Source organism: Lissotriton vulgaris, chromosome 7 (genome assembly GCF_964263255.1).
Source record: "Lissotriton vulgaris chromosome 7, aLisVul1.2, whole genome shotgun sequence".
Lineage (NCBI taxonomy): Eukaryota > Metazoa > Chordata > Amphibia > Caudata > Salamandridae > Lissotriton > Lissotriton vulgaris.
Genome location: NC_141695.1, coordinates 158,669,002 through 158,695,576, shown reverse-complemented (window position 1 = coordinate 158,695,576; position 26,575 = coordinate 158,669,002). Strand labels below are relative to the sequence as shown.

General features: G+C 50.0%; 1 protein-coding gene across 1 annotated transcript in view; it reads left to right on the top strand.

The window, feature by feature from the left end:
• The window catches only part of LOC147701053 (heat shock cognate 71 kDa protein-like), a 106,761-nt gene that overhangs the window by 6,871 nt on the left and 73,315 nt on the right, over positions 1-26,575 (top strand). Inside the window, exons 2-3 of the mRNA XM_086929848.1 lie at positions 5,169-5,378; positions 16,772-16,977. Of these exons, the coding sequence (XP_086785974.1) occupies positions 5,174-5,378; positions 16,772-16,977 (411 nt within the window). The 5' untranslated portion in view covers positions 5,169-5,173. The remainder of the gene's footprint in view (positions 1-5,168; positions 5,379-16,771; positions 16,978-26,575) is intronic.

Here is a 26,575-nt window from a genome sequence, read left to right as displayed (position 1 = left end):
TGTATGTTGTGGCTCAATGGGGTCACAACTACGAACAGTGAGAGAGAAAGAGTATAATCGTGCGTTTCATTGGAAGACATGCGTCAGTGAAACACTTTAAAATAATTATCTATATACAGTGTACTACACCCATTGCTTATTTGCTAATTCATGTGCCAAAAATGCAAATGGTTGTATAGTAGCTTAGAGGGTAGCCATATGTGCCTGAGAAGGGATGGGGGTAAAGGGGGCCCCAGTGTGTGTTGATAAAATGTTGGTTCTTACCCACAATCCCTGGAGGAAGGTCCCCACAGACTGTCCTTGTGGGGCCTGAGCTGCTCGGTATTTACCTGGGTGTAGAAGAGGGATAGGTCGATAAAGGTACATTGTCCCGGTGTTCTGGGCACAAAGTGGTGGCGATACAGGTGGACCATGCCGACCACAGGGCAGTCTGCAGCCCAGTCACGGACCCCGAGACACCCAAGAGAACAACATCCGGACAAGGGACCCGAGGGTGTAGTGACACCGCGGGCACCGATCGGGCCCCAAACAGCGTCGCCGCCCAGAGCCAATCACCATCAAGCGAACACGATGGATGTTTCCGTCGCTACCAGACCTCGTCACCGCTCTAAGGGGGGGCAAGGAGTCAGCTCGAAGCCCGACGGCGCCTCGCGGTAGGACACCCCCGGCAGAGCCAAGACCAAAGCAGTCCATCTGAGGGCAGCCCGGGGCACCGGGAGCAGAGCCACAAAAAGCTACCCCGAGAGAGCCGGAGTGCGGAGGATATCGCAGTCCAGCTCCAGTCAACCCATCTCCCCTCCTTACCTTCAAAGCTCGAGGCAACCGCTTGTCAGCACCTACCCCTCGCACGGCGACAGAGTGAAATCGCAGGACAGCCGGTACCTCAACAGGAGTCCCAGTCGCATTTAAATGATTCAGTACGCGATTGCCGTGGGTAGGCGTGTCCGGGGCCTCGTTGCTAGGCAACGCGGCCAAGCGTGTTTGCCGGTGGGTCGAGCAGGGAGAGGGGCGGGGAAAGGGGAAAGGCTATCCCAGGTGCCCTGATTAAGCGCCATCTTAAAGCAGAGTTGCCCCTTCTGAAACGGGTGAGACTGTGATGTTGCTCGAGTTGGAATAAGGGTTTCTATCTGTAGTGTTTAGAAGTCAGTACTTTCAGATATTGTGCGTGTGATCCGATAAGAGGATCTCATGGGCTGGTGGAAATAAATTAACCCCTTCCTTGCTGATGACGAGCTCAGCTCGTCATCGGCCACGGGTGGCGTGTGCTGATGACGAAGCCGCACAGCGCAAAAATCGCCGCAGCAGCGATGCGGTTAAAAATCAAATAAAATAAACTAAAAGGGGCCCAACTATATCTGATGATGGGGGGTTGTGTGGCCCGCTAGTAATAAATGAGTACACATTGTGTTTCTCGACCTATCCTATTTGGGATTGGGGGTACCGTCCTGGAAGGGTTTATTTGGCAGCCTGATACTAAAAACAAGGTGCCAAAATCACCATGCCAAGCGGGATGAACCAGACGCCATGTTGGAACATTGAAATGGTCAAGGGGATTGGATCAAAACGTGTGCTGATTCTCTAATAGTATTTCTTATACTATCAGTGTGGCCACACGGGTGTGGTTTATCTGGCTAGCATAGTCCACGGGACAGAATCATTAAGTCCCTGTGTATCAGTTCGTAGACGGTACACCCATCGCTGTTCGATTTTGTATAAGGCTTGTTGGTTGATAAATGGATGACATTCAAGAACAGTCCATTGTATGCTCTCAGCAGGGTGACCTTGTTGCTTGCAGTGTTCGTAAAGACGAGTATGTGTCTTCATACAGCAAATATTGCTGTTTTGTTCCATAATGCGTAGTTATACCGTGGGCATTGTCATTCCAATGTAGTTTAATCTGCATGGACAGGTCAGCATATAGATACATCTAGAACTATTGCAGTTCGTGTGTTTGTTTCGGTGCCAGGTGAAGTCATTAGGCAGCACTATGGTTTTACCTTGTGTTGATTGGGGGCATACGACACACGAGCCGCATCGGTAGTGGCCCATAACTGGGGGCAAATCCCAGAGGGTGTTCTGAGGGCGAGTGTTCGTCTTCTTTGGTCGAGTATGAATCAGAGTGTCTTTAAGATTGGTTGTTCTTTTAAAGGCAAACCGGGGACGGGGGATTTCCAAGCCTGCCGAGTTCAAGATACCCCAGTGGGAGTTCACTGTTTTTTTAATGAACGTGGAATTTTTGGTGTAGGAGGTGACACATGTGATGATATCCTCTGTCTCCTTGGTGTGAATTTCCAGCAGAGAGTCTCTGTTATTGTTGAGCGCTCTCTTCACCGATTGATAAGTAGTCTTGTTGGGTAACCTCTGTCCTGGAGTTTATGCTGTAAGGTAGTCGCTTCTTGTTTGTAGTCCGTCACCGAGCTGCAGTTTCTGCGGAGCGTTAAAAATTGGCCAAATGGTAGGTTGTCCCTCAAAGCTCTAGTGTGGTGGCTGTTATATAGAAGGAGGCTATTTCTGTCGGTCTCTTTTTTGTAGAGGGTAGTGGTGATTTCTGTGGGAGTCAGGTGTATAGTCAGATCCAAGAAGGGTAAAGAGTGTTCAGGCATGGTACCCGTGAATTTCAGAAATGGATCCTGGAGATTAATCCATGCGCAGAAGGCCTCCCAACTAGACCGGTCTCCTTTCCAGAAAATCAGAATATCGTCGATGTAGCGACGCCATAAGGTGAGGTTTTCAAGGAATGGGTTGTGATCAGATGGGTAGATGAAATGTTTCTCGAAGGTGGCCATATATATACAAGCCAAGCTCGGTGCGAAAGTAGAACCCATCGAAGTTCCGCGGATCTGGTGGTATAGCTGTGATTCATATTTGAAAAAGTTTTCCGTTAGAGCTATGTTGGCTAGTTCCATAATGAAGGAGATCGGGGTCGGGGAAGACCATTCTTCCAACCTCAGAGCGGATTCCACGGCCTCCAGGGTTGCCTGTTGCGGGATGTTCGTGTACAAGGCTTCCACGTCTAAGGTCAAGAGGATGTCAACGTCCTCTCTGCCGTCCACATCATTGATCAAGCGGAGGACGTCTCTGGTGTCCTGGAGGTAGGATGGAAAAAAACATCGCAAAATTGGGACACTGGTTCCAAAAGAGACCCTATTCCGGAGACAATGGGTCTCCCAGGAACAGGGTGAAACCCTTATGAATTTTGGGCAGGGTATAGAAGTAGGGCGTGACCGGTTCTGTGGTGATGAGGAAGTCTGCTTCCTTCTTAGTAATCCATTCATTAGTTTCACCCTCGATCACTAGGCTCATGATAGTAGTTGTCAGTCGTTTAGTTGGATCCACAGTAAGGGGTCTGTAGTGGGTGTTGTTGGACAGTTGTCGTCTGCATTCTCGGTCATAATCATCATAGTCTTGGATGACCGTGGCGCCACCCTTATCTGCTTGTTTAATAACAATGGTGTCATTATTGCCTGAAGCGATGGATGCTTGTTTCTCCGCATTCGTCAGGTTATGAAATTGTTGAATGTGTGTTTTTTTCTTCAGGCTGGCCAGGACCGCTCGTTCGAATGTTAGAACTTCTGGGGGGACCATCCCATCAGTGGGAGTAAAGGTGGAAGGTTTCCTTAATCCGGTGTCTTGGCTCGTGGGCTCAGGTTTATCATCAAAGAAGGCTCGTAGGCGAATTTTTCTGAAGAGTTGTCTTGTTTCAATCATCTCTTGAAAACTGTCTGGGGTGGGAGTCGGTACGAACCCGAGACCTTTCTCCAAAACGCTCTTCTCCGTTGAAGTCAAAACTTTTTTTGAAAGGTTGACAATTAGACTTTTCTCCCCCTGGAGGTGGTGCTCCTGGTTTCCATCATGGTCTGTGGTGTCGGTTGATCTTGCCACTGTACCCCTTTCTGTCCGCCTCGCTTTCGCCCTCTTCCTCTGCCCCAACCTCTGCCTTGAAAAGGTGGCGGGTTCAAAGGGTAAAATTGTGGTGGGCCCTGTGGGGAGAAGGGGTACTGCCATGGGGGTGTCATGTGGTGGGCCCTGAAACATTGGACCTTGTTGGTAGCCCTGTTGCCAGTTGGGGCGTTGTGGGACCCGGTTGTATTTTCGGGTGAAGTACGAGCTGGAGAGATGAAGAGAACGGGTGGGACAGAGGGGAATCCAGTACCAGTTGGGGGATCGGTCTTCCACCACCAAGGTGGATTGGGAATGGGGGAGGGGGTGTAGTGAGGATGGAATATGTTAGAAAGACAGGAGTGGTCGGAGTTTGGGGGGGTGGGAGTGAGCAGGACGCTGTAGCTAAATCCTCGGTGCGCACTTGATGCCAATTTTAGCCTAATGCTAATCAGATTTGTGAAAATTCGTGTAATTCGCTTTTGCGGAGTTATGTGAAATCAGAGTTAATTCTGCGCTTTCGCACTTAAGAGCTCAATGTGTCCTTTCATCCATTTGTGCAAAAAACAATCCCCGCTTTTTCTGGTTGTTCGCATTGTTCAGTTCTCTAGCGCTAAAATTGTACATGTGGCTGCAGTGTTGTATTCGCCGTTGCCTTATTTCAGGAAGTTAGTGTAAAACGTGTTACTCCAAAGCTTCGCAACAACTCTAGGGCCTAGTTACACAGCCCGTTCCTTGACTGGTAGTCTTAGCATGCAGGACAGGTAAAACAGGAACCAGGCAACAAAACCAGGCTTGAATTTTGGCTCGAGTGCCCCTTGTAACCAGCCCTCAGAGTTGGCTTTTTGATCACATTCTGTAGCATGTATCTCTCTTGACAACCACCCCCTTGCCTAGAGACACCTTATTAACCTGCAATTCCTCTAACTCAGTTACATATCCCTGTTTATTGTTGCCTAATACCGGTAACTTTATTGCATGATTAAAAAAAAAAACCTTTGCAAGTACAGGATTTAAAAATGTATCAAAAGTACATATAAAAGGGAATATAAATAAAGTCCATTATAGAAAAGAATGGCAGATGGAACTTGCCAAGATGTTATGCTGATGGCAGTTCACGGACTTTGGTCCCCTCACATTGTGTACAATCCCTACACCGGGGAAAAGTCTGGGCCATGAAAATACCAAGGGCCATGCGACCCATGAAAAAAGCACAAACGGTCTTAATTTCTGCAGTCAGTGAGCCGGATGTGCCACTTTTTTACTCCTGTCTGGTCGATGTCTTTTAGGCAACATGTCGAAGGGTCCAGCAGTCGGCATTGACCTTGGCACCACCTACTCCTGCGTGGGGGTCTTCCAGCATGGCAAAGTGGAGATCATCGCCAACGACCAGGGCAACCGGACCACCCCCAGCTATGTGGCCTTCACCGACACAGAGCGGCTAATCGGAGACGCCGCCAAGAACCAAGTGGCGATGAACCCCACCAACACAGTCTTCGGTAAGTGTTACACGAGGAGCCGCGACCATAACGGTGTACATGCCCTTGTGGGGAGGCTTTTGCACACGTAGACCAGCCTTTAGGGAAGGGATGCTTTAAATGATCAGCTGGTGCCTCTAAGAGGAAATTAAGTCTGACTAGACTAAATGCACCCGGCCTCCCTGCTCCCTCAGGCAGAAACCTGGCTGAAACCCGCTTTCTTGATGGTAAGTGGCTTCATCTGGACCAGTGAGAAAATATGTGATGAGGTCCTGCTACTCTTTCTTATTATAGTTTCTTATTAACCAAGATAATTCCAGATACTTTTCATACATTGGGTAGTTGGGTATTTACACAGTGGCATGCATCTCTGTGCTGCAAGCTTATGCAAGAGGGCACATTGAAGATCATGTGACAAGGTGGTAATTCAGTTATGACTTTTTATTCATTGAAGGTACCTGCAGGCATTGAATTAAAATGTAAAAATGACAGTCTCTGTGCCTATTGGTCTCTGCGTGATTTGTAGATGGTGGTCCGTAGCAGTTCCAAGGACACTTTGTCAGTAAGATTGGACTGTTGATAATTTGAGAACCTCCCTTGTTACCCCGGGTTGAAGTCTATTATGCATTTAATTTGTTCTGCATAGTCATTTAAAGATTAAGTGAAAAGTTTGAAATGAAGAGTATGACAAATGCACAAACAAGGTATGAAATGTAAATTACGTTCATGAAAAAAACATTAGCAATAATGAGTTTTCCGTGTTAAAACGTGTCAAGTAACGTAAGTAATAGTAATTAGACCAAATCACCGACCAACATCCATATATTTAAAGTCAGGCTTGTTGTGTTTTTCATAATCTGATTAGACCTATTGCCTCAGACATAACGTTTTCCAATGAGCCGATTAGACCTATAGTTTTTAGGTTAGCATGTCACCATAAACAACTCGGCGCTACTGTTTTGCATGTGTTCCCAAAAGGCCATTATCTGTCTGAAGTCCTAAAATTACAAATGGTTGCACAATTACAGTTGTCAAACGAAATAGAACCATTTCTAAAAAAAGAATAAGAAAGACTCACCAAGTACAAAGTTTATACCCTGTAGGTTTGTCATGGAGATAACCAAACCCTTGCCTGCTATGGTAATCTCTGAGAATTCCCTCTAACAAAATACCAGTCTACAAGCTTTTAACAGTGTTACGACAATCTACCCGCAAGCGCCCATTGGCTTTAACATTGTTGTAATTTTTCATAATAAACATACCAGGCCTATATAGCCTGGAACAATGATGTGTTAATACAACCGCCTCAGTCCTGCTTTGTTGAACCTACACTTCCCACCAGGCAGAAGTGCAAAAGAAGCACTTTTCCAGCTAAAGTGTGCAACATCTGCCCTATCAAAATCTTTACTTCAGTATCTGCTTGTGAGTAGAGGCTCAGTAGTGCTTCTTAAAGGTATTTTCTGTTTATCACATCAGGTCTTTACTGTCAGCCAAGCATTGGCATAGCCAATAGGCCTCGCCTTTGGGTCCCTATAAGTATTTAGTTATGCAGCACAATATCCTTCCTGCAACAACATCAACTGTTGCATGGCTAAACACTTAAGGTCCCAAAGGGGAGACCTATTGGCTATGCCAATGCTTGTTTAACCTTACCGGAAGTAGCAAAAAATGTAATAAATACATCAGTGTTTACCTCCAGGTAATCTTAAATCACATTTTACAAGCCCTTACTACATATCATCCAGGTAACCCATACAGGACTGTGTTTGATAAAAGAACAATGCTAGCCGCTCCATCTTTTGGAGCCCGTTTGGATGTGCACTTGCTGACCAAAGAGGAGCAGGAACCCCGAGGATGAAGCGTGCCACCTGTGTGCGCATCCTGACCAACGAGGAGCAGGAACCCCGAGGATGAAGCGTGCCACCTGTGTGGAAGATGGTCCCAGATCTCTAAAACTAAGACCTATGGATTCAGGTGGAACAACATTTTCCACACTATATCCTGCTGCAGGTCACATTGGTTTCTTTAGTTAAGTTTCTTGGCAGCTCTGGATGCAAAGTTGGATGATTCAGTGGGATAAAGCCCTTGTAGTCACTGTCGTGGCACAGGCGCCTTCATCCATAAAGCAAATAAGAAAAATACCACATATTGATCCAGTTTGGGAAGTAAAGCACTTCCATAATTTCGGTGTTATGCGCCCTTCAGGCTCATGGGAGCTACTATATATGCTGCACTAATGATAGATACCTCTTGCATGTGACTAAGTTTATAACAAAGAATGTTCAAAAGCTACAAAGGTCAAAACACAACACACTAATCTGGAACAAGCATCGTACCACTGTAAAAAGGTTGTGTAGGATCCCAAAGACCGGTGAATACCTCATTTTGATGTTCCTTCAATCAATCAATCAAAGCATTTATATAGCGCACTACTCACCCGGAGGGTCTCAAGGCGCTGGGGAGGGTGGGGGGGTCCGCTACTGCTCGAACAGCCAGGTCTTGAGCTGCTTCCTGAAGGCGAGGTGGTCTTGGGTCAGGCGGAGGTGGGTTGGGAGGGAGTTCCAAGTCTTGGCGGCCAGGTAGGAGAAGGACCTTCCTCCTGTTGTGGCTCTTCGGATGCGGGGGACGGCGGCGAGGGCGTGGCTGGTCGATCGAAGCTGGCGGGTGGGAGTGTAGAAGTTGAGGCGGCTGTTGAGGTATCTTGGGCCTTGGTTGTGTAGGGCTTTGTGACGTGGGTGAGGAGATGGAAGGTGGTTCTCTTGTTGACCGGGAGCCAGTGCAGGTCTCTCAGGTGTCCGGAGATGTGGCTGTGTCGGGGGATGTCGAGGATGAGTCTTGCTGAGGCGTTCTGGATCCGCTGGAGTCTCTTCTGGAGCTTGGCGGTGGTTCCAGCGTAGAGGGCGTTGCCGTAGTCCAGTCGGCTGGTGACGAGGGCCTGGGTGACCGTCTTCCTGGTCTCGGTGGGGATCCACCGGAAGATCTTGCGTAGCATGCGCAGGATATTGAAGCAAGACGAGGAGACGGCGTTGACTTGTCTGGTCATGGAGAGGGAGGAGTCCAAGATGAAGCCCAGGTTGCGTGCGTGGTCTGTCGGTTTGGGTGCGCTGCCCAGGGCGGGGGGCCACCAGGAGTCGTCCCAGGCGGAGGGAGAGGAGCCCAGGATGAGAATTTCCGTCTTGTCTGTGTTCAGTTTCAGGCGGCAGGTCCTCATCCACTCGGTTACGTCTTTCATCCCTTCGTGTAGGTTGGCGGTGGCGGTGGCGGGGTCGTGGGTGAGGGAGAGGATCAGCTGAGTGTTGTCGGTGTAGGAGATGATGTTGAGGTTGTGTTGGCGTGCGATGGCCGCAAGGGGGCTCATGTAGACATTGAAGAGGGTGGGGCTGAGCGAGGAGCCCAGAGGGACGCCGCAGATGACTTTGGTGGCTTCTGATCTGAACGGGGGAAGGCGGACTCTCTGTGTCCTTCCGGCGAGGAAGGAGATGATCCACTCCAGTGCCTTCTCCTGGATTCCGACGTTGCTGAGGCGCTGCACTAGGGTGCGGTGGCAGACCGTGTCGAATGCCGCGGAGAGGTCCAGGAGGATGAGGGCCGCTGTTTCTCCGTTGTCGAGCAGGGCTCGGATGTCATCGGTGGCAGCGATGAGGACGGTCTCGGTGCTGTGGTTGGCCCGGAAGCCAGACTGCGAGAGTTCGAGGGATCCATTTGTCTCGAGGAAGGCGGCCAGCTGCTTGTTGACGTTCTTCTCGATGACTTTGGCCGGAAACGGGAGGAGTGAGATGGGGCGGTAGTTTTTGAATTCGGTGGGGTCTGCTGACGGTTTCTTAAGTAGAGCGCTGAGTTCGGCGTGCTTCCAGCTCTCAGGGAAGGTAGCGGTGTCGAAGGAGGTGTTGATGATGTCCCGCAGGTGGGGTGCGATGACTGCGTCGGCCTTGTTGAAGACGTGGTGGGAGCAGGGCTCGGTTGGAGATCCAGAGTGGATGGTGTTCATCGTGCGGATGGTGTCTTCGGTGCTGAGCGGGGTCCAGGCGCGTAGGGTGGTGGAGGGGAGCGTAGGTGCGGTCGTGGGGAGCGTTGGTTGTGTGCTGAAGCTGTTGTGAATGTCAGCGATCTTGTTGTGGAAGTAGGAGGCGAGGGAGTTGCAGAGGTCTTGAGATGGGGTGCTGTTGTTGTTTCCGGCGTTGGGGTTGGAGAGCTCTTTAACGATGTTGAAGAGTTCCTTGCTGTTGTGTGCGTTGTTGTCCAGTCGTTCTTGAATGCAGTTTTCTTGGTGGCGTGGATCAGTTGATGGAGTTTTCGGGTTGCGAGCTTGAGGGTGGTCATGTTGTCTGGTGTAGGGTCCCAGCGCCAGGTTCTCTCGAGGGCTCAGCAGTTCTTCTTGGAGCTCTTGAGTTCGTCGGTGAACCAGGGTGCTTTCTTGCTGCCGGGTCTGCTAGGTGGGGTCCTCAGTGGGGCGAGGTCGTCTGCGCAGCTGCTGATCCACTTCGTGAGGTTGTCGGCGGCCTGGCTGGGGTTCGCTGAGCTGGTGGGGGGGTGCTGGCTCAGGGATGCGGCGAGCTGGTCGGCTGTGATCTTGTTCCAGCTTCTGCGTGCAACCAGTTGCTGGTGGTGGTGGACCGTTGTTCTTTTGAAGCTGAAGTAGATGCAGCTGTGGTCCGTCCAGTGGAGACCGGTGGCGTGGCTGAAGACGATGTCCTTGCTGGATGAGAAGACGGGGTCGAGTGTGTGTCCGGCGTAGTGGGTGGGGGTGGTCACCAGCTGCTTGAGACCGAGGTTGGCGAGGTTGTCCAGCAGGGTGGTGGTGTTGCGGTCGTTGTTGTTCTCCAGGTGGAAGTTGAGGTCCCCGAGGAGGATGTAGTCAGCGGAGGGGAGGGCGTGCGGGGTGATGAAGTCGGCGATGTCTTCGCTGAATTGTGTGCGGGGTCCCGGGGGTCTGTAGATGAGGGTGCCTCTGAGGGTGGTCTTCGGGGTGGTGTGGATCTGGAAGTGCAGGTGTTCGGCGGTTGTCAGGGTGTCGTTGGTGTTGGTCGTGATGCGGATGGTGTTCCTGTGGACTATGGCGATGCCTCCTCCAGTTTGGTTGCCGCGGTCCCTCCGGGTGATCTTGTATCCGTCCGGGATGGCGATGGCGATGTCGGGTGCTGAGGAGGCGTTCATCCAGGTTTCCGTGAGGAATGCGATGTCTGGGGATGTGGTGTCGAGGAGGTTCCAGAGTTCGACGGCGTGTCTGTGGACGGAGCGGGTGTTGAGCAGGATGCACTTCAGGTGGTTGCTGCTGGTGCTCGGCTTGGCGGGTGCGGTGCAGGTGCGGATGCAGGTGAACTTGCAGGAGTGGCAGCTGAAGAGTCCGTGGGTTCGTCTCGGGGTGGCTCGGTAGCATCCCGGGATTCGGCCGGTGTTGAGTGCGTTGAGTTCGGTGGTGTTGTAAGTCCGGCGGGGGGGCTGGTGTCTGCGGGGGCCAGGGGTTCGGGCGCTGGGCGCGGTCCAGGCGCGGACGGGCGCAGACTGGCTTACCTTTGGCGCGCTTAGGGCGCGCCCGCTGAGCGTCAACGCTGCACGTTTGCCACTCTGCCATATGAGGAGAGTGGGGGGGGGGCGGAGCGAGGGAGGAGCAGCTGGAAGGCGGGAGCGGGGCGGCGAATGGGAAGGGTCCTAGGTGGAAGGGGGCGGGGCCGCAGGGGAGCAGCGGCGGGGAGCGGAGAGGTGGCGGGAAACGCAGCGGGGGCACAGCAAGGGAAAACAGCGGGCAACAAATAACAGGACAATTAAGAGGACAAAGGCTGGGCACAGAAAGGGCAACAGAGGATACAGCAACAATCAGAGGGGAAACAAACCGCAAATCACAGGAGACAGGTCACGAAACGGGCAACAGGGGGGAAAACAAACAGTCAGCAGGAGAAAGCGGCGCTGCGCTACGGAGGCTAAGACCACACCAGTGGTCAGGAGCACAGCTGCGGGCAGCGACGGTATCGGGGCAGCCTGGGCACACCCACGGGGAGTGTGCGCGGTGCGTGGTGGTGTGACCAGCCCAGAGGGTCAGAGGTCACTGCACACCACTGCGTGCACTCCTCCCTATAAGGTCCAGTGGGAGGGAGGAGCAGCTGGGAGGCGGGAGCGGGGCGGCGAATGGGAAGGGTCCTAGGTGGAAGGGGGCGGGCCGCAGGGGAGCAGCGGCGGTGAGCGGGGAGGTGGCGGGAAACGCGGCGGGGGCACAGCAAGGGAAAACAGCGGGCAACACATAAGAGGACAAAGGCTGGGCACAGAAAGGGCAACAGAGGATACAGCAACAATCAGAGGGGAAACAAACCGCAAATCACAGGAGACAGGTCATGAAACGGGCAACAGGGGGGAAAACAAACAGTCAGCAGGAGAAAGCGGCGCTGCGCTACGGAGGCTGAGACCACACCAGTGGTCAGGAGCACAGCTGCGGGCAGCGGCGGGATCGGGGCAGCCTGGGCACACCCACGGGGAGTGTGCGCGGTGCGTGGTGGTGTGACCGGCCCAGAGGGCCTTTAACAGGCCTTTTGTAAATCCAATACTTGGTATCTACTAAGACACAATTATAGGGGTAGACAAATTACGTGATCAACTGGCCTCAACTCTGTGCAGGGGGTCGGGTCGGCACTGAAATGGGACTGGCACCCACAAGGTCATTCCTAAGGGTACATTACAACTCGATATTGGCTGCTTGATGTAAGGACCGTCAACAAGAAAGCATAGCTATATGAGTATTGTTCCTTTACGAATCTTGGAACCTCTGCACCTGGAAATGAGTCTACTGCAGAGGTCTTCAAACTTTTGGATGCCGAGACCCCCCCTGTCAACATTTTGAGGCGCAAGGACCCCCTCCTGACAAAAAATTCTAACCCTGTAGGCAGGGCTACTAGAATTATGAGGCAAGTGAGGACCAAATTACGCGACAGGCTTGACTAAATTGTGTGGGAAGAAAATGTAAGTGATGTTATGTGATGCCGCGTATTTTGGGATAGCATTACTTCATTATTTTGACATTTGTTACACACAGTAACACTGAGGAAAGATTTCACCCCATCCGTACCCGTTTATGATCAAAGTACAGCAATTAATATCAGAAAGATTTCTAGTCAACCTTTAGGAAGGGCCTTCCACTCCGCAGGAATACGTGCTGCCTCATTAGAAGCTCACCTGGCCCTAGCCAGGAGAGGCAGGAGTCCCTTAAAAACCTGACGGTTTTGTGCAGAGTTAAGCAGTTTACCCATGCTGCTTTCCTCTCCTTCCATCCCTCTCTCCTCTCCTAACCCCGGATTCTTCTCTAACTTTGCAGGTCATTTTCTTTCAACCAGTTTTACAGCATCTGAACTCTCCCCATTCAACCTCTCACTTTAACAATGCACCTCATCTCTCTATAGCACCTTTCTGGCAAACATTTCATTTTTTTATAGCGCTACTCATAGTTTACTCACACTCAGTTTTGTGATCTGCATGGTACACGTTCTTTGTAGCAGGCACATTAACCCTCTGCGGGAAACAACCTTTACAATGCAACTTTTACAACGCACTACCATTACACCACAGTCATTACATCGCAACATCCCTTACATCGCATGCCATTACAACGCAACCATTACATTGCATGACACTACAACGCATGTCATTACAACGCAGTCATTACAACGCATACCATTACAACGCATAGTACCCTTACACTATCCAAAACTTACCCTACTGTTGCACCCCCTGGAGTTAGAATAGTATTTTTTACCCCTACACTATCCAACACTTACCCTACTGTTGCACCCCCTGGAGTTAGAATAGTAATTTTTATCCCTACACTATCCAACACTTACCCTACTTTTGCACCCCTGGAGTTAGAATAGTAATTTTTACCCCTATACCATCCAATACTTACCATACTTTTAATGGCATGCTTTGTAATGGTATGCGTTGTAAAGGTAGTATGTGTTGTAATGGGATGCGTTGTAAAGGTAGTTTTAGACAATTCGTTGTAATGGCATGCATTGTAATGGAATGTGTTGTAAAGGATGTTGCATTGTGAAAAATGCGTTGTAAAGGCATGCTTTGTAAAAGTATGCGTTGTAACGTCATACAACCGGGTAAGAGGAGTGACTGCAGGGTGAGTAAGGTGGCGTATGAATTTGGGTGCGGATGCAAGTTCAGAATGGGACGAATGAATGCATGATTACTGATGGGCTTGTTTGAGTGAGTTGCTTATTGAGCAGTGAGGGGGGTCAGGTGAGTGAAGTGTCACATTAATGCAGGATGAGTAGTGTGCTCGTGTGACTGCAGAGTGAGGTATAGAATGAACAGCGCAAGTACATTGTGAGTGCAGAGTGATCACTGTGAGTGCAGGTGAATGGTGTGAATGCATGGTGATCAGTGTGAGTGCAGGGTGAGCATGAAAGTGAAGGGCGAGAATGAGGAGCGAGTTGTCTGAATGCAGGGTGCATTTCCATACACTTAAAGTAACTCAGCATGTTCTTGACGGCAGCGTAGGGTTTAAGATCTAAGTTAAACTAGTGCAGCATTAATCGGGGATCGTGGGTGGAGGAAATACATAATGTGCTGATCCTGCAACAAATTTACAGTCCTATGGTTAGGGTTGCCAGCAGATTATTTTGATGGCCCAGTCGGTACAAAAATAAGCAGACACCTAAAGCTGTATTTTAAGCACTTATCTGTGCATACTTCGAACTACAAATATAAATGGAAAGCACTTTCAAATTGTGTTCTAGGCTGCCTCAATGATCACTGACTGACAAAGAGTAAAAAGACAGAAAAGTCACATAACTAATGCATAGATACTTTTGTATTTAAAAGTCTATTTGGTGTCAAGAGGAGGTCTTTGCAGGCTCTTTAAACAACACAGGCAGGCATTTTTCTTTTGGCAACCCAACTTTATATTCCTTTTCATTAAATGCATTATCATACTACAGCAGTAATTGTAAAGTACAAATGTAAGGAACAGGCCCAGGGGGTACTGAAACCAGGAAAAAAATAAGCCTCTGTAATCAGTTTACAAAGGCATGTAAATATGAAAATGGTCTTTAAAGACCTGTGAAAATCTCGGGGTGCTGGAGATGACTCCAGACACTGCCCAGCCGAGCGTAAAGCAGATCGAGTTACACTGCAGCAGCAGCCGGGCTGAGAGACACGACGAGGGAGGAGAGGGGCTGAAGCCCTTGGGCCTGGGAAGAAGTATGACTGTGAAGGCGCGACCCCCTATGCATCGCTCCACGGCCCCCCTGGGGGTCGGGCCCCACAGTTTGAAGACCCCTGGTCTACTGTAGTATATTATATTGCAAGCCTGTAATTCTGGCATCTTAGCTAGAGGACTGTGCATAGCTTCTGGTTATCATTCAGATCTATGACTGTCTTCAGTACTACCTGCATCCTACCCATAGCCTCTGTTGCAGCCTGTTAGATCTGATGTCTCGCTACCCTTTCTAGATTTCCATGAATCTTCTTTTTCTTTGCAAATTCCCCCTCACTGTTTCTAATCCTTAATTGAGTACTGTAGCCCTCACCACTGTCACGCACAATTGGAAAGGCCTTTAAAATCTTCTATTTGTGAAACGGTGGAATACAATTTGTAATACTATCTGATTTGGAAAGGCATTTTAAGAACTCTTCTGAATTTCATCAAGAATTTCATCAGTTTGATTCATCAGTTTGATTGTCCATTACTTATGTTTTTATCACAAGCTATTAGAATTTGTGAAGTGAAAAACAAACATGAATACCTAGAAGTATACTTTATACTCAAATCGATAGTTTGGAAAATATTAGGTCTGGCTTGATAGCATTGCTGTCTTGCACTTATTGTTACTACATCTTTAAAATATACATAGAGGGTTTTGTCTCAGCCTCACCTCAGGCTATTGACTGTTTTGTGTATCATTTCACCTCCATGGGGGCCTAGTTTACCATGCCAAAAGTACAGTGACTCGTCACAAATTAAATTCATTACTGCATTGTATATAGAAAGCTTTTTTAATTTGTTTTACTGCATCTGGCTTTTTAAAATTTTTGCTTGAGACCTACAATGCAAGTCACACATGTTTGCTTTACCAATGCTTGATATTTTTTAAAATAAACTGATCCTTGACTTTGTTTTTTATCCAGTGATTTATGTGCACCCATTTTAAACATCAGCGCGCGCCTCGCGCTGAAAGTAAAAGGCTGCAGGCGGAGGGGATAGAGGAGGGAGCATGGGCCTGTTTCCCTTGCGGGAGCGAGCAGGAACTATCTGTTTGTAATTATAAACAGATGGTTCCTGCTTGCTTCCGCAAGGGAATCGCCAAATGTGCACACGTTGCCATTGAAAGCAATGCAAGCGCGCTGCGTAGGCGAGACCTAAAAAGTATGAAGAGCTCTGTTAGGTCTACTAGGTGTTACGGGGGCCTTTTGTGACTGGTAATGAGTTGTTGCAGAAGCAAGTGTTGTTAAGGGGCATGTTGTGGGGAAGAACCAGTGAGAAGAGTTTTGGGCTCATGGCATCGCCACATTTTTGTGTGAAAGAAAAAGTTAGATCAGGTGGGAGGCACTGTTGGCATATGGAGGTTTCTTTTGGTGTTTATAATTCTGTAGAGGCTTAACAAAGGATGAACATTTGCCTTCCGTCCAGATATGCTTCAGTTTAACGGCCTGTCCAGGGAGTGTTAGAGTTGTTTGAAAATGGAAAACGGAAAATCTTTTCATTCTCAGAGTTGCAGGATATTAGATTTTTTTTCCAATAAAATATACACATTTTACACTAAAGATATTGGCTATTCCAAACTTTTTTATTATAACTTTTCACTTTCTCATGTAAAATATGCATTATAAAATATTATTTTCTCACTTAATAATTGCAATTTTCTCACCTCGATCTTTTCATTAGTATTATAGTGCTTATAATAATACCACGGAATTGCCTTCCAGTGCAGTTAAAAATATTTATTTTCATTTTATTTACTTAATTTTCTGCTCAAGAATCAGTCCGCACTTGCATGCGTTTCAAGTTCATAGTTTTCAGTATTACAAGATACACATGAGTGAGGGCTCCTCGTCCAAAGGATTTTTATTCATTCACGTTGTTTAAAGAATATCAGGAAACATTAAACATTTATTTTTAATTTTTCATAGCCCTTTCAATGTTCTCTGTTTACTATTTATTTAATAATAAGTTCATGCCTGGACCTAAGGAGGGATTTCCACCGTTGGTACCATGTACCAGTGCTTTAAATGGGGCTGTCAAGTACGGTTTACCAGCACTTTTTTATTTTGAGAGGGAGAGTACCGGCACTTCTCAAGAGAGACTTAATACTTTTTATAGGAGAGTACTGGCACTTTTCAGAAACAAGCAGGTATTCTGGTGCATAGTATGTGCACTTCTATTTTTTCACTTTTAAGCACTGTCACATGCCCTTTTTTTCTAGATGCCAAGCGGCTCATCGGCAGGCGCTACGACGACCCCATCGTGCACTCCGACATGAAATACTGGCCCTTCCAGGTGATCAATGACAGCGGGCGCCCAAAGGTTCAGGTGGAGTACAAAGGTGAGCCCAAGAGTTTCTATGCGGAGGAGATCTCCTCGATGGTCCTCACCAAGATGAAAGAGATTGCAGAGGCCTACCTGGGCAAGGTGAGTGCCAGAAAAGCCTCAGGGCTGAAGGCTTCGCTGGAGTGAGAGTGAAGAAGTGCTGCTATGATTGGACTGCCTGTATTGAAATGAAGGGTGCCTGTCACCAGGGCATACAAGACAAAAGTTGTTGGTACCTATAATGACGGGAAAAACTAGCACACGTAGTTACTGCATCACAAGGAAGCGCCATGATTTTGAAACCTCAACTCCATGCTGCTTAAAGCACAATAATCTTAATTAGGAGACCCCGCCCCCCAAATACAAACATTTTTATAGCAGTTTTTTAAAATGGTAAATTGTGCAAGTGAAAGAACTTTACTGGGGCTTGAGGGCAACCCTATTAAATGTCATCACAAGTGATGCACAATCGTGCTTTTGCCGGTGTGAATTTCAAAGAAATGTTAACACTTCGTTGTGTGACACCTAGCTATACCTTGCAATTTGGCTAAATTCACTTATAATGAAGACATTTTTGGCCCATTCCGTACACCGTTAAATGTGAAGCTGAATGTCCAAAAAAGCAACGTCATGTTGACTAAAATACGAAGACTGACTGAAGTGATTGCAAGAAGTGGGGCTACCTGTGAGCATAAAAGACACCAAGCCTAAGCTTAGGTCCCACTGTGGCATCACAAAAGGTTTGAGGTTGGGGGGGGGGGGTTAATGTTTATTAAACCTTCAATAACCCACATCACAACAGGTGATTTAAACAAGGATGATAGTTCTGGCAAATGCAGAAAGTGCTGACTAGCCTTGATGGTACTCACTGCAAGACCTCAAGCTTGCCTTGTAAAGGATCTTGCGGACTCCAACCAGGCCACAAATTTGTCCATTTGTCTGGCATAAATGGGCTAAGTACTGAAAGGCCTGACGGGAAGGATGACATCCACACCCTCAGGTGGCAGATCGAAAGCAGTCAATTGTCACTGCTCATTCTGCATGCATGAAGGTGTCGTTTGAGCAGGTGTGGGTGTACAACCTTGCCATACTGCTGCATCAGAAGATCCTCCTGGAGTGGTAACCTGAGCAGACTCTTGTGACCAGAACTTCCCAATCCCACACACATATTCTTGGCTCAATCTTGAACAACTAGGATGGATTAGGCATGTCGCTCCTGAGCTTCAAATCTCAGGGCAGGAAGGTGTACAGCATTCTGTGCTCTACTCCAGCAAGAGTTTTTGCAGGAACTCCAGCATATTCAAGTTTTGACACTGCACATTCGCAGCAGTGGCTAAAAGGTGTAAGTGGGCTACCCCCACGGCCGGAAGTTGCTCTGTTCCACTTCAGGATGCATCTGCTATGGTCTATGTCTAACTGGCACTGCCGGCAGTGCTTTTTCACCCTGGTGTTCAAGGATCCCATCTGGTGGCTCACGATTGGGATATGCCCTTATATCCAGAGACACAGATCCACTTGGCACAGGACGCCACTCTGCCCTCTTGTTGCATTACCACCTGACAGAACCCTGTTTAGAGGGACACAGGTCAAGGAGGCATTTCTAGGCCCAGCTGTGGGGTTGAGGCACTTTACTACTGCTGTCTTGGGCCCAGCCTACTATGCTTCCTGAGCATCTGGGCCAAGTACGCCTTTGGCACTTGATCCTCAGAGATAGCGTGGTCCGAGCAGTCCAAGGCTTCCCGGAGTGAGAGGAGGTAGACACTGGTGTGAACACAGGCTCACAACTCAAAACACGTAGCAGCAGCAATACATGATTGTCCAGTGAAATACTTGCTTTTATGAAAGTGTTGTAAGACCAAAAAGTAAAATACGATGTTCATAAACAATATAGATTCTTGGGGTCCGAGCTCAAGTGTTTAATAGGTGGGTACCTGATTCTCGCTCCCCTCTAGCTAGCTGTAGTGGTTATTTCCCATTTACTATAGGGAACTATCAGGTTATATCCCACTATCTGAAAGAGACACTTTAGTGATAGATTACTTACCTTAGAATATCCTCAGGTGTCAGACTGGATCCGGAAAGTTTTGCTTAGCAGTACCCCTGCGCGTCAGTAGGTGGCGTCCTGTGGCTCTGCGTTCGTCACTAGCGTCGCAAGCGCTGAGATGACGTCACAGGGACTACTTAGGTGTCACCCATGTGCGCTGACATCAGTTCTTTCTTTTTCCGCACCAGCAAGCGCAGATCCGGATTGAGGAAATACCCTAGTCACTTTTTGACTACTATTTTGAGACTTTTGTCTTCCCTCCCCTCCCCCCACCCCCTTTTTTTCTCCTAGTGCACGTAGGGGCACCTGGCTGAATTCTTGTGGAGCCTGCCGCTGTAATATGTTGGTAGCGGACCCCCACGATGTTTGCCTCTGCTGCCTGAAGACTGATCACGACTCCCGGGACTGTCGAGCCATGGCCCGAAGGCCTTGCAGGAGCGGCGCCGGAAATTGCTGGAGGTCCGGCATTCCCCTCACCGCCGCTCCGGATCTAGGGGCCGTTCGCGGGACCGGAGCCGTCGCTCCTCGTGCTCCAAATCTTCGCGCTCGGATTCCGGTAAGCGATGTCATAAAAAGAAGTCGAAGAAGCGTGATCGCTCTCCGACGTCCCCCCATTGCTCCTAGGGGGCGGACGAGGGGGTCTGCCCCTGCGGCTCCTCTGGAGTCTGGGAGTCCCATGGTCTACCCGCCCTACCCGGGTCCTTCGGCGACTCTCGAACAGGAACAAGAGTTTCTTGCTACCATGGACCGCCTTTTCAGACCTTGGGCTCCCGCCGGCGTGCCTTCGGGCCCAGCGGTCCCGTGTCCAGATCCTGTTGGCCCGGCGGCTCCGCCAGCGGCTCCAGCCCCGGCCCCACAGGATCCTACGCCGTTGGCTCCTGGCCCCGGCACCACGAGGTGCAGCGTTGCCGACTCCGGCATCTGTGGCTCCCCTGGCTCCACCCTCTGTGCCGCACTGGGTGCCATTTATCCCACCCTTGCCCCGGTTCCAGGACCATTTTGTTCCCACCTGGGATCCGCAAAGGGAGACGTTGCCGTTTCAAACGCTGTTTGTTCCTGCTCCGGCCCTGCCGCCGCGACCGGCCCTGGAGGCAAAGGAGGACTGGGAAGGATCCGAGGACCCTCTTGCCCGGCAGTGTGACTCCGAGCAGGATTGGGTGGTCGATCTGGAAGACGCCGGCTAGCTCGATGCCTCTTCTGACCCGGGGTTTGCCTCTCCCCGCCTACGATGGAGGAGGGAGCTTCCTACACAATGGTGCTCCGTCGGGCTGCTGAGGCCCTCAACCTCGACCTCCCCACAGTGGCCCTCAAAAGTAACCTCACCGAGGTGCTCCAGTCGGCGTCTACTTCGTCGGAGCCATTTCTTCCCTTCCATGACGCCCTTACCGAATTCCTATTGGGCACTTGGTCACGGCCGGCGGATAAAAACGTCACCAGACGCCACCGTCCGGCACCTGGTGATCCGGCCTTTCTGACCACCCATCCCACACCTGGTCTGGTCATTCCAGGCCTCGACGTCGCAGAGTGCCTTTCCTATGGCTCCCCTGGGCAAAGACTATTGGTGAACACCTACTGCTTGTTGGGCCGTTACTCCCACTCCGTGTGGATTCTGTTGCTCAAGTGTTGCCTCAGTGCCCTGAGGAGTTCCAGGCTCTCCTTACTCAAGCGATTGTTGAAGGTAAGGATGCGGCTAAGTTCGCCATTCGGTGTGGTTTGGACACTGCAAACTCGTTGGGCAGGGCGATTTCTACGATGGTGGTGTTGCGACACCATGCCTGGTTGCGTTAGACTGGTTTCTCGCACGATGTCTAGAGCTCGCTCATGGATATGCCCTTTAATAGCACCCGCCTATTTGGCGATAAGGCAGACAGTGCGTTGGAGCGTTTTAAGGACTCACGGGCCACGGCCAAGTCTGTGGGTCTTTCTGCAAATAATCCGGCCGCTCCTGGTTTTTGTTCCTTTCGCGGCCAGGCAGAGGCACCCAGGCACGTTCCTTCAACACGCCTGTGCAGAACCAGCCTCAGTGCGGCTTCCGCAAGGGCGGGTCTGGGAATCAGCATTCGGGTCAGTCCTCCTCCACCCCGCTGCTCCTACCCCAAACCTTCCTAGTCTGAGCTTCGTGGAGCACTCCACTCCCGTGGGTGGCAGGATCCGCCACCACCTCCCCCACTGGCGTGCTATCACATCGGACAAGTGGGTGATGCAGTTAATCCACCAGGGTTACACTCTTCCCTTTGAGTCCCCTCCAGCCATGCCACCTCGGTGCCACCGCATGTCGGGGGGGATCATTTGGTTCTTCTCCAACAGAAAGTCATCACCCTCTTGGCCAAGGGGGCCATCGAGTGCGTTCCGGGGCAGGAAGTAGGGAGTGGTTGTCATTCCCACTACTTTCTGGTCCCCAAGAAGGCACCATACACTTAAATGTGATACCTGTTCAAGGTGTTTTTTGTAAAATTACTCTACCAGTATGTCCTTTGGTTCTAATGTATTTTGTTTTCCCAATGTGATTAAATAACATTGGTGATACAGTCCTCTTTCGTCCATGATTTATGTTTTGTGAATATTGTCTTCCTAAGCCTTCCCTCCCCCGCTCAAAGTGTGTATAACACTGGGACCACTATTATATTTACGGAATTTCCAAGGCGGCGCCCGCTAGGCGACGCTTTTCATTGCCAGTGGAGCTGCGCTCTATTGTACCCCTTTCCGCCTATACCACTTCTGCCCAGAGTGCTGACGATCAGGCTCGACCTTGCCCAAGTTATCCTTGTGGCTCAGAATTGGGCACGAAGATATTGGTATCCCTTGCTACTCAGCATGGCGGTCGATCCCCCGATCCGTCTGCCTCTTCGGGAGCAGCAGGGGACGGTCCTGCACCCGAACCTGTCCAGCCTCCACCTCCATGCGTGGAGATTAAGCGTCGACAGTTGACAGCTTTCAACCTTCCTCCCGAAGTCTGTGATGTCATTCTGGCAGCCAGGCGTCCCTCCACTAAAACGGTATATGCCTGTAGGTGGAACACATTTGTGGTAAGGTGCACCGCAAAGGCTGTGGATCCCCTTTCTGCCTCTCTTTTTAAAGTCCTTCTGTTCCTTCTTTCTCTGGCCCAGTAGGGCTCTGCTCTGGGCACTATCAAAGGTTATCTTTCAGCCATCTCCGCCTTTCTGCGGCTTCCAGATCAGCCTTCTCTTTTTAAGTCCCTGATTGTTAACCGTTTCCTCAAGGGCATTACGCATATATTTCCACCTGTGCCTTTCATGATGCCTCGGTGGGGCTTGAATCTTGTCTTGACCTTTCTGATGTGCGCTCCCTTTGAGCTTCTTCATAACTGTCCCCTACGTCTTCTAACTCTTAAGACGGCTTTCCTGGTGGCTATCACCTCTGCCAGAAGAGTGAGTAAGCTCCAGTCTCTCTCTTCTAAACCTCCTTTCCTCTCTGTTCATCCGGACAAGGTGCTTCTGAGGACCGGTCTTTCTTTCTTGCCTAAGGTTGTCACGCCCTTCCACATCGGGCAGACCATCACTTTGCCTACCTTCTTTCCGCCTCCGCATCCTTCTAGGGAGGAGGAGAGGCTCCACCATCTGGACCCAAAACGGACGCTTTGTGGGCCTCGTTGCACCCGTTTACCAAGCACTACTGCCTTGACAGTCCTGTCCGGAGAGACGGCTTCCTTGGCCGTTCTGTGCTCCGTGACTTTCTGGTGTAATCTTGTTCGCAGACCCACCACCGGGGTTGGTATTGCTGGGGTATCTATTCTAAGGTAAGGAATCTATCACTAACGTGTCTCTTTCAGATGCACAAGTTACTACATGTGGAATGATATATCTGTAAGAGTCATTAGTTACTGATAGATTCCTTACTAGGGTTAAGGTCAGCCCTTTCAGGGCTCTAGTTTTATGCACCAATAGTCAGTATCTTGCATGGCACTGCGTTCCTGGCGCGGAAAGTCGTGTACAGACCTGACGTCGGCGTGCATGGGTGGCGCCTAAGGAGTCTCTGTGACGTCATCTTGGCGCTTGTGACGCCAGTGACGGACGCAGAGCTGCAGGACCCCACCTACTGAGGCGCAGGGGTACTGCTAAGCAAAACTTTCCGGATCCAGTCTGAAGCCTGGGGATATTCTAAGGTAAGGAATCCATCACTACCTAATATCCTTTACAGATATATCGTTACACAAGTAGTAACTTGTGCAATGGTCCGCCTCAGGAGTCCCACTCTGACTCGTGTGTTAAAGTCAAGTGTTCAGCACTGGAATGCTATCTGGTAAGCAGGTTTCCCCCTGGGCCGTCTGCCCGTAAATCAATCTTACCCGAACCACCAGGATCAGAGCAACCATTCTCTGTGCGTGCCTCCTTTGTGGGCACTGAAGCTGCAGTAGCTGCCTCAGGTAAGTCTTTCACTTGATTGGCTCAGGTGGGCTGAAGCTGGGTGTCTTTTTGGGCTACAGCCAAGTTTGGGTTCTTGATGCTTCTCTGATGCTTGGTAAGTTCCCCGTGGGTAGAGAAGTATGCAATGATTTTGGCGCTGGTCCTCAGTCATAGTTTGGGTCACCATGGCGGCCTCTTACCTCCGTTAACTATCTTGACCAGACCACTCTTCTTGCTTTGCCCCGGTGGTCCGCTTCCGGCATATGGGATCACGGTTCCTCCACCTGCGCACATGGTCTGATTGGCACAGCAGTGTTACTTTTTTTTTTTTTTTTTTTGGTAGACCTTTATTGTACATTATACATTTACACAGCGGTGTGCCTACAACCCACTGATTGGGCCGGCCGCAATCAGAGCACCACAGATTAGACAGGGCAAGCAATACATCGTGTTAGTTCGGGTCAAACGCATATGCAGTGTATGCTAAGCCCGTGAAGGCACCACAAATGTTCCAGAAACGTTGTCCAAGGTGCACTATCAATTCCGGCCGTATAGCCCTTATGTGATCTCGGTCTTTTTCCATTTTTGTAGAACTAAAGGTAACCAACATCCAACCCCAACACCCTCCCTCCCCTCTCCATCCTGGTCCTGACGAAGATACCAAATCAAGGCAGTGTGTGGAACATATGTCAACCGGTTCAACAGGGTACAAAAAGTATACGAATGAGTTGGGCAATATCTCACAGTTTCTGTTTCAGCTCTCACATTAGTACGGAGCAACAAAGGCCAGCAAATTCCCAACTTTTCTCAGGGCAAAGGCGAGAGCCCCAGGGGGCATTACTAGGCATACCTCCCACATAGCAGGGACGTCTCACACAGAGTGCGGCCGCATTCAAGCAGACTCCTGGACCCCCCTCGGCATCTCAACTGTCTCACTCCTTTCGCTATCAGAATCATCCAGTGACAGCACGTAGAGCGTAAACGGCTCCCACACATCCTTCGGACGAGATCTCTCTGGCAGCCCCTCATAATAGCAGTGCAATTGATCTCTACAGTAGGCCATGTCTTTCAGCCACAGCTGTACATCAGGCGCCCGTCTCCCCCCCCATCCAACCGCAACTCTTCTTTTAGCCAACTGCAAAGCCAGGACCACAAGCCGTCTCGATAGGGCTGGTACCCCAGAAGCGATGCCCAAGAGGCAGAGACGCACATCCAATTGTACCTCGCTAGAGATCATAACAGTCAGTCTTTCGGTCACCTCCTTCCAAAAATCATACACACGCGGACAACCCCATGCCAGGTGTATAAAATCGGCGTCGTCAGCTCCACATCGAACACATTGGGCACCAGACCGGAGCCCATATCTGACCAGCTGGACCGGTGTGTAATACCATTGGTGCAGAAATTTAAAGTGCAGAAGGCGAAAATTGCCATTAATCACGCACCCCCCAGTCATGCTACAGCATTCTTCCCATTCCTCATCGCTCAGAGGGTCTGGTAAACTCCTATCCCAGCGCGCCCTGGCTAAGACCGCCCCTCCTCCCTCATCCTCCTGCGCAGCCTTATAAAGTCTAGAGAGCAATTTAATTCTATCTTTGGCTGTGTAGAGCAGCTGTAATGCCCCAAGTGTCGCCGGTTCCGCCGGATATGATGGAAACAAATCTCGTACTGCTGCCCTCAATCGTGCATAAACAAAGGTAGCCATAGTTGCGTTGGTGGGGCCTGCTGTCATGTCTTGTAAAGAAAGAAAGGACGCCCCTGGGAGGAGATCCCCCATGGTCTGAACTCCAGCTTCCCTCAAAACCTGCAATCCCCCGGGTTCACTGGTCACTGAAATATCTGAGTGGTACAACAGAGGCATAGCCGGGGCATATAGTGGCAATCTGGCAGCTCGTCTACCAAGTTCCTCCCAGGCGGATGCTGTGCGTCGCACAGTATCGATCTCCCCTTTCTCAAATATCGAATGTTTGTTAGTTATCATCGCTCTAAGCGGATACGGCAAGACTGCACTCGCTTCAAGCGCCACATGTGGTGTATACGGCGGAGCCTGTATCCAATAACTAGCAAATTGGGCTTGCGCGCACAGATAGTACAGCTTCATGTCCGGTAAGGCGAACCCACCCAGTGCATGCGGCTTGATCATGACGTCCCAAGTCACACGTGGTTTCTTGCCGGCCCAGGTGAGCGAGATCAGAAGAGACTTCAGTCTCGCAAAAAAGTGCGACTTTAACTGTACTGGGATATTTACGAATAGATAAAGAAACTTCGGCAGAACCACCATTTTAATTAAAGAGGTGCGATCGGCCAGCGTTAGAGGGAGCCGAGTCCATCTCGCCACCTGATCCTCCAACTTAGATATGGCGACCCCGTAGTTAGCCCTTATGACCTCCTGGCAATCCCTATGTACCCAGACGCCCAGATAGCGAACTGACTCCGTTGCCCACTCCAGAGGGAATTCCAGCGGTATCTGGCTAGTCGCATCCGTGAGTGGGAGTATCACCGATTTGTCCCAATTGATAGTCAACCCGGAGTGCCGACCAAACTTAATGAATTCGCGGAGCATATTTTCGAGATGAAGCCCCGGGTCTCTTACATACAGGACCATGTCGTCCGCATACATCGACACAGCCAGCGTTCTGAGGGGGAATTTTAACGTTGCTTCCGCGTATCTTTGCCGCAGAATACAGGCCAAAGGTTCCATCATGATGGCAAATAGGAGCGGTGATAGAGGACACCCCTGCCTTGTCCCCCTCTGGATCGGGAACGACGAGGAGACATGCCCGTTGACCCTGACTCTCGCAGTCGGCGCCGTGTACAATAGAGCAATAAGGGAAGTGAAGAAAAAAGGCACCCCCATCCGGTGAAGGACAGTTATCATATATTTCCATGCCACCGAATCAAAGGCCTTAGCCGCATCCAACAGGACTGCAGCTGCAGGGAGGTCCGGCTTAAGCAGGTGTAATACGGCAAAAAGGGTACGCAGATTATGCGACGTGGACCTGAGAGGGATGAATCCCGATTGGTCCGGTAGTACCATGACCGGCAGGAGGAGACGCAGTCTTGTAGCTAAGACTTTGGCAATGATCTTGACATCAGTGTTCATAAGCGATAGGGGACGATAGGAATCGCATTTATCTGGTGGTTTCCCAGGTTTGGGCAGTGCCACCAAGAGCGCCTCTCTCATGGTCGCTGGGAGGCGCCCGCGCTCAAACGCTTCTTCCAAGACCTGCGCCAGCTGCGGAATCAGGATATCAGCATATTTTTTATAAAATTCGGAGGGTAGGCCATCCGT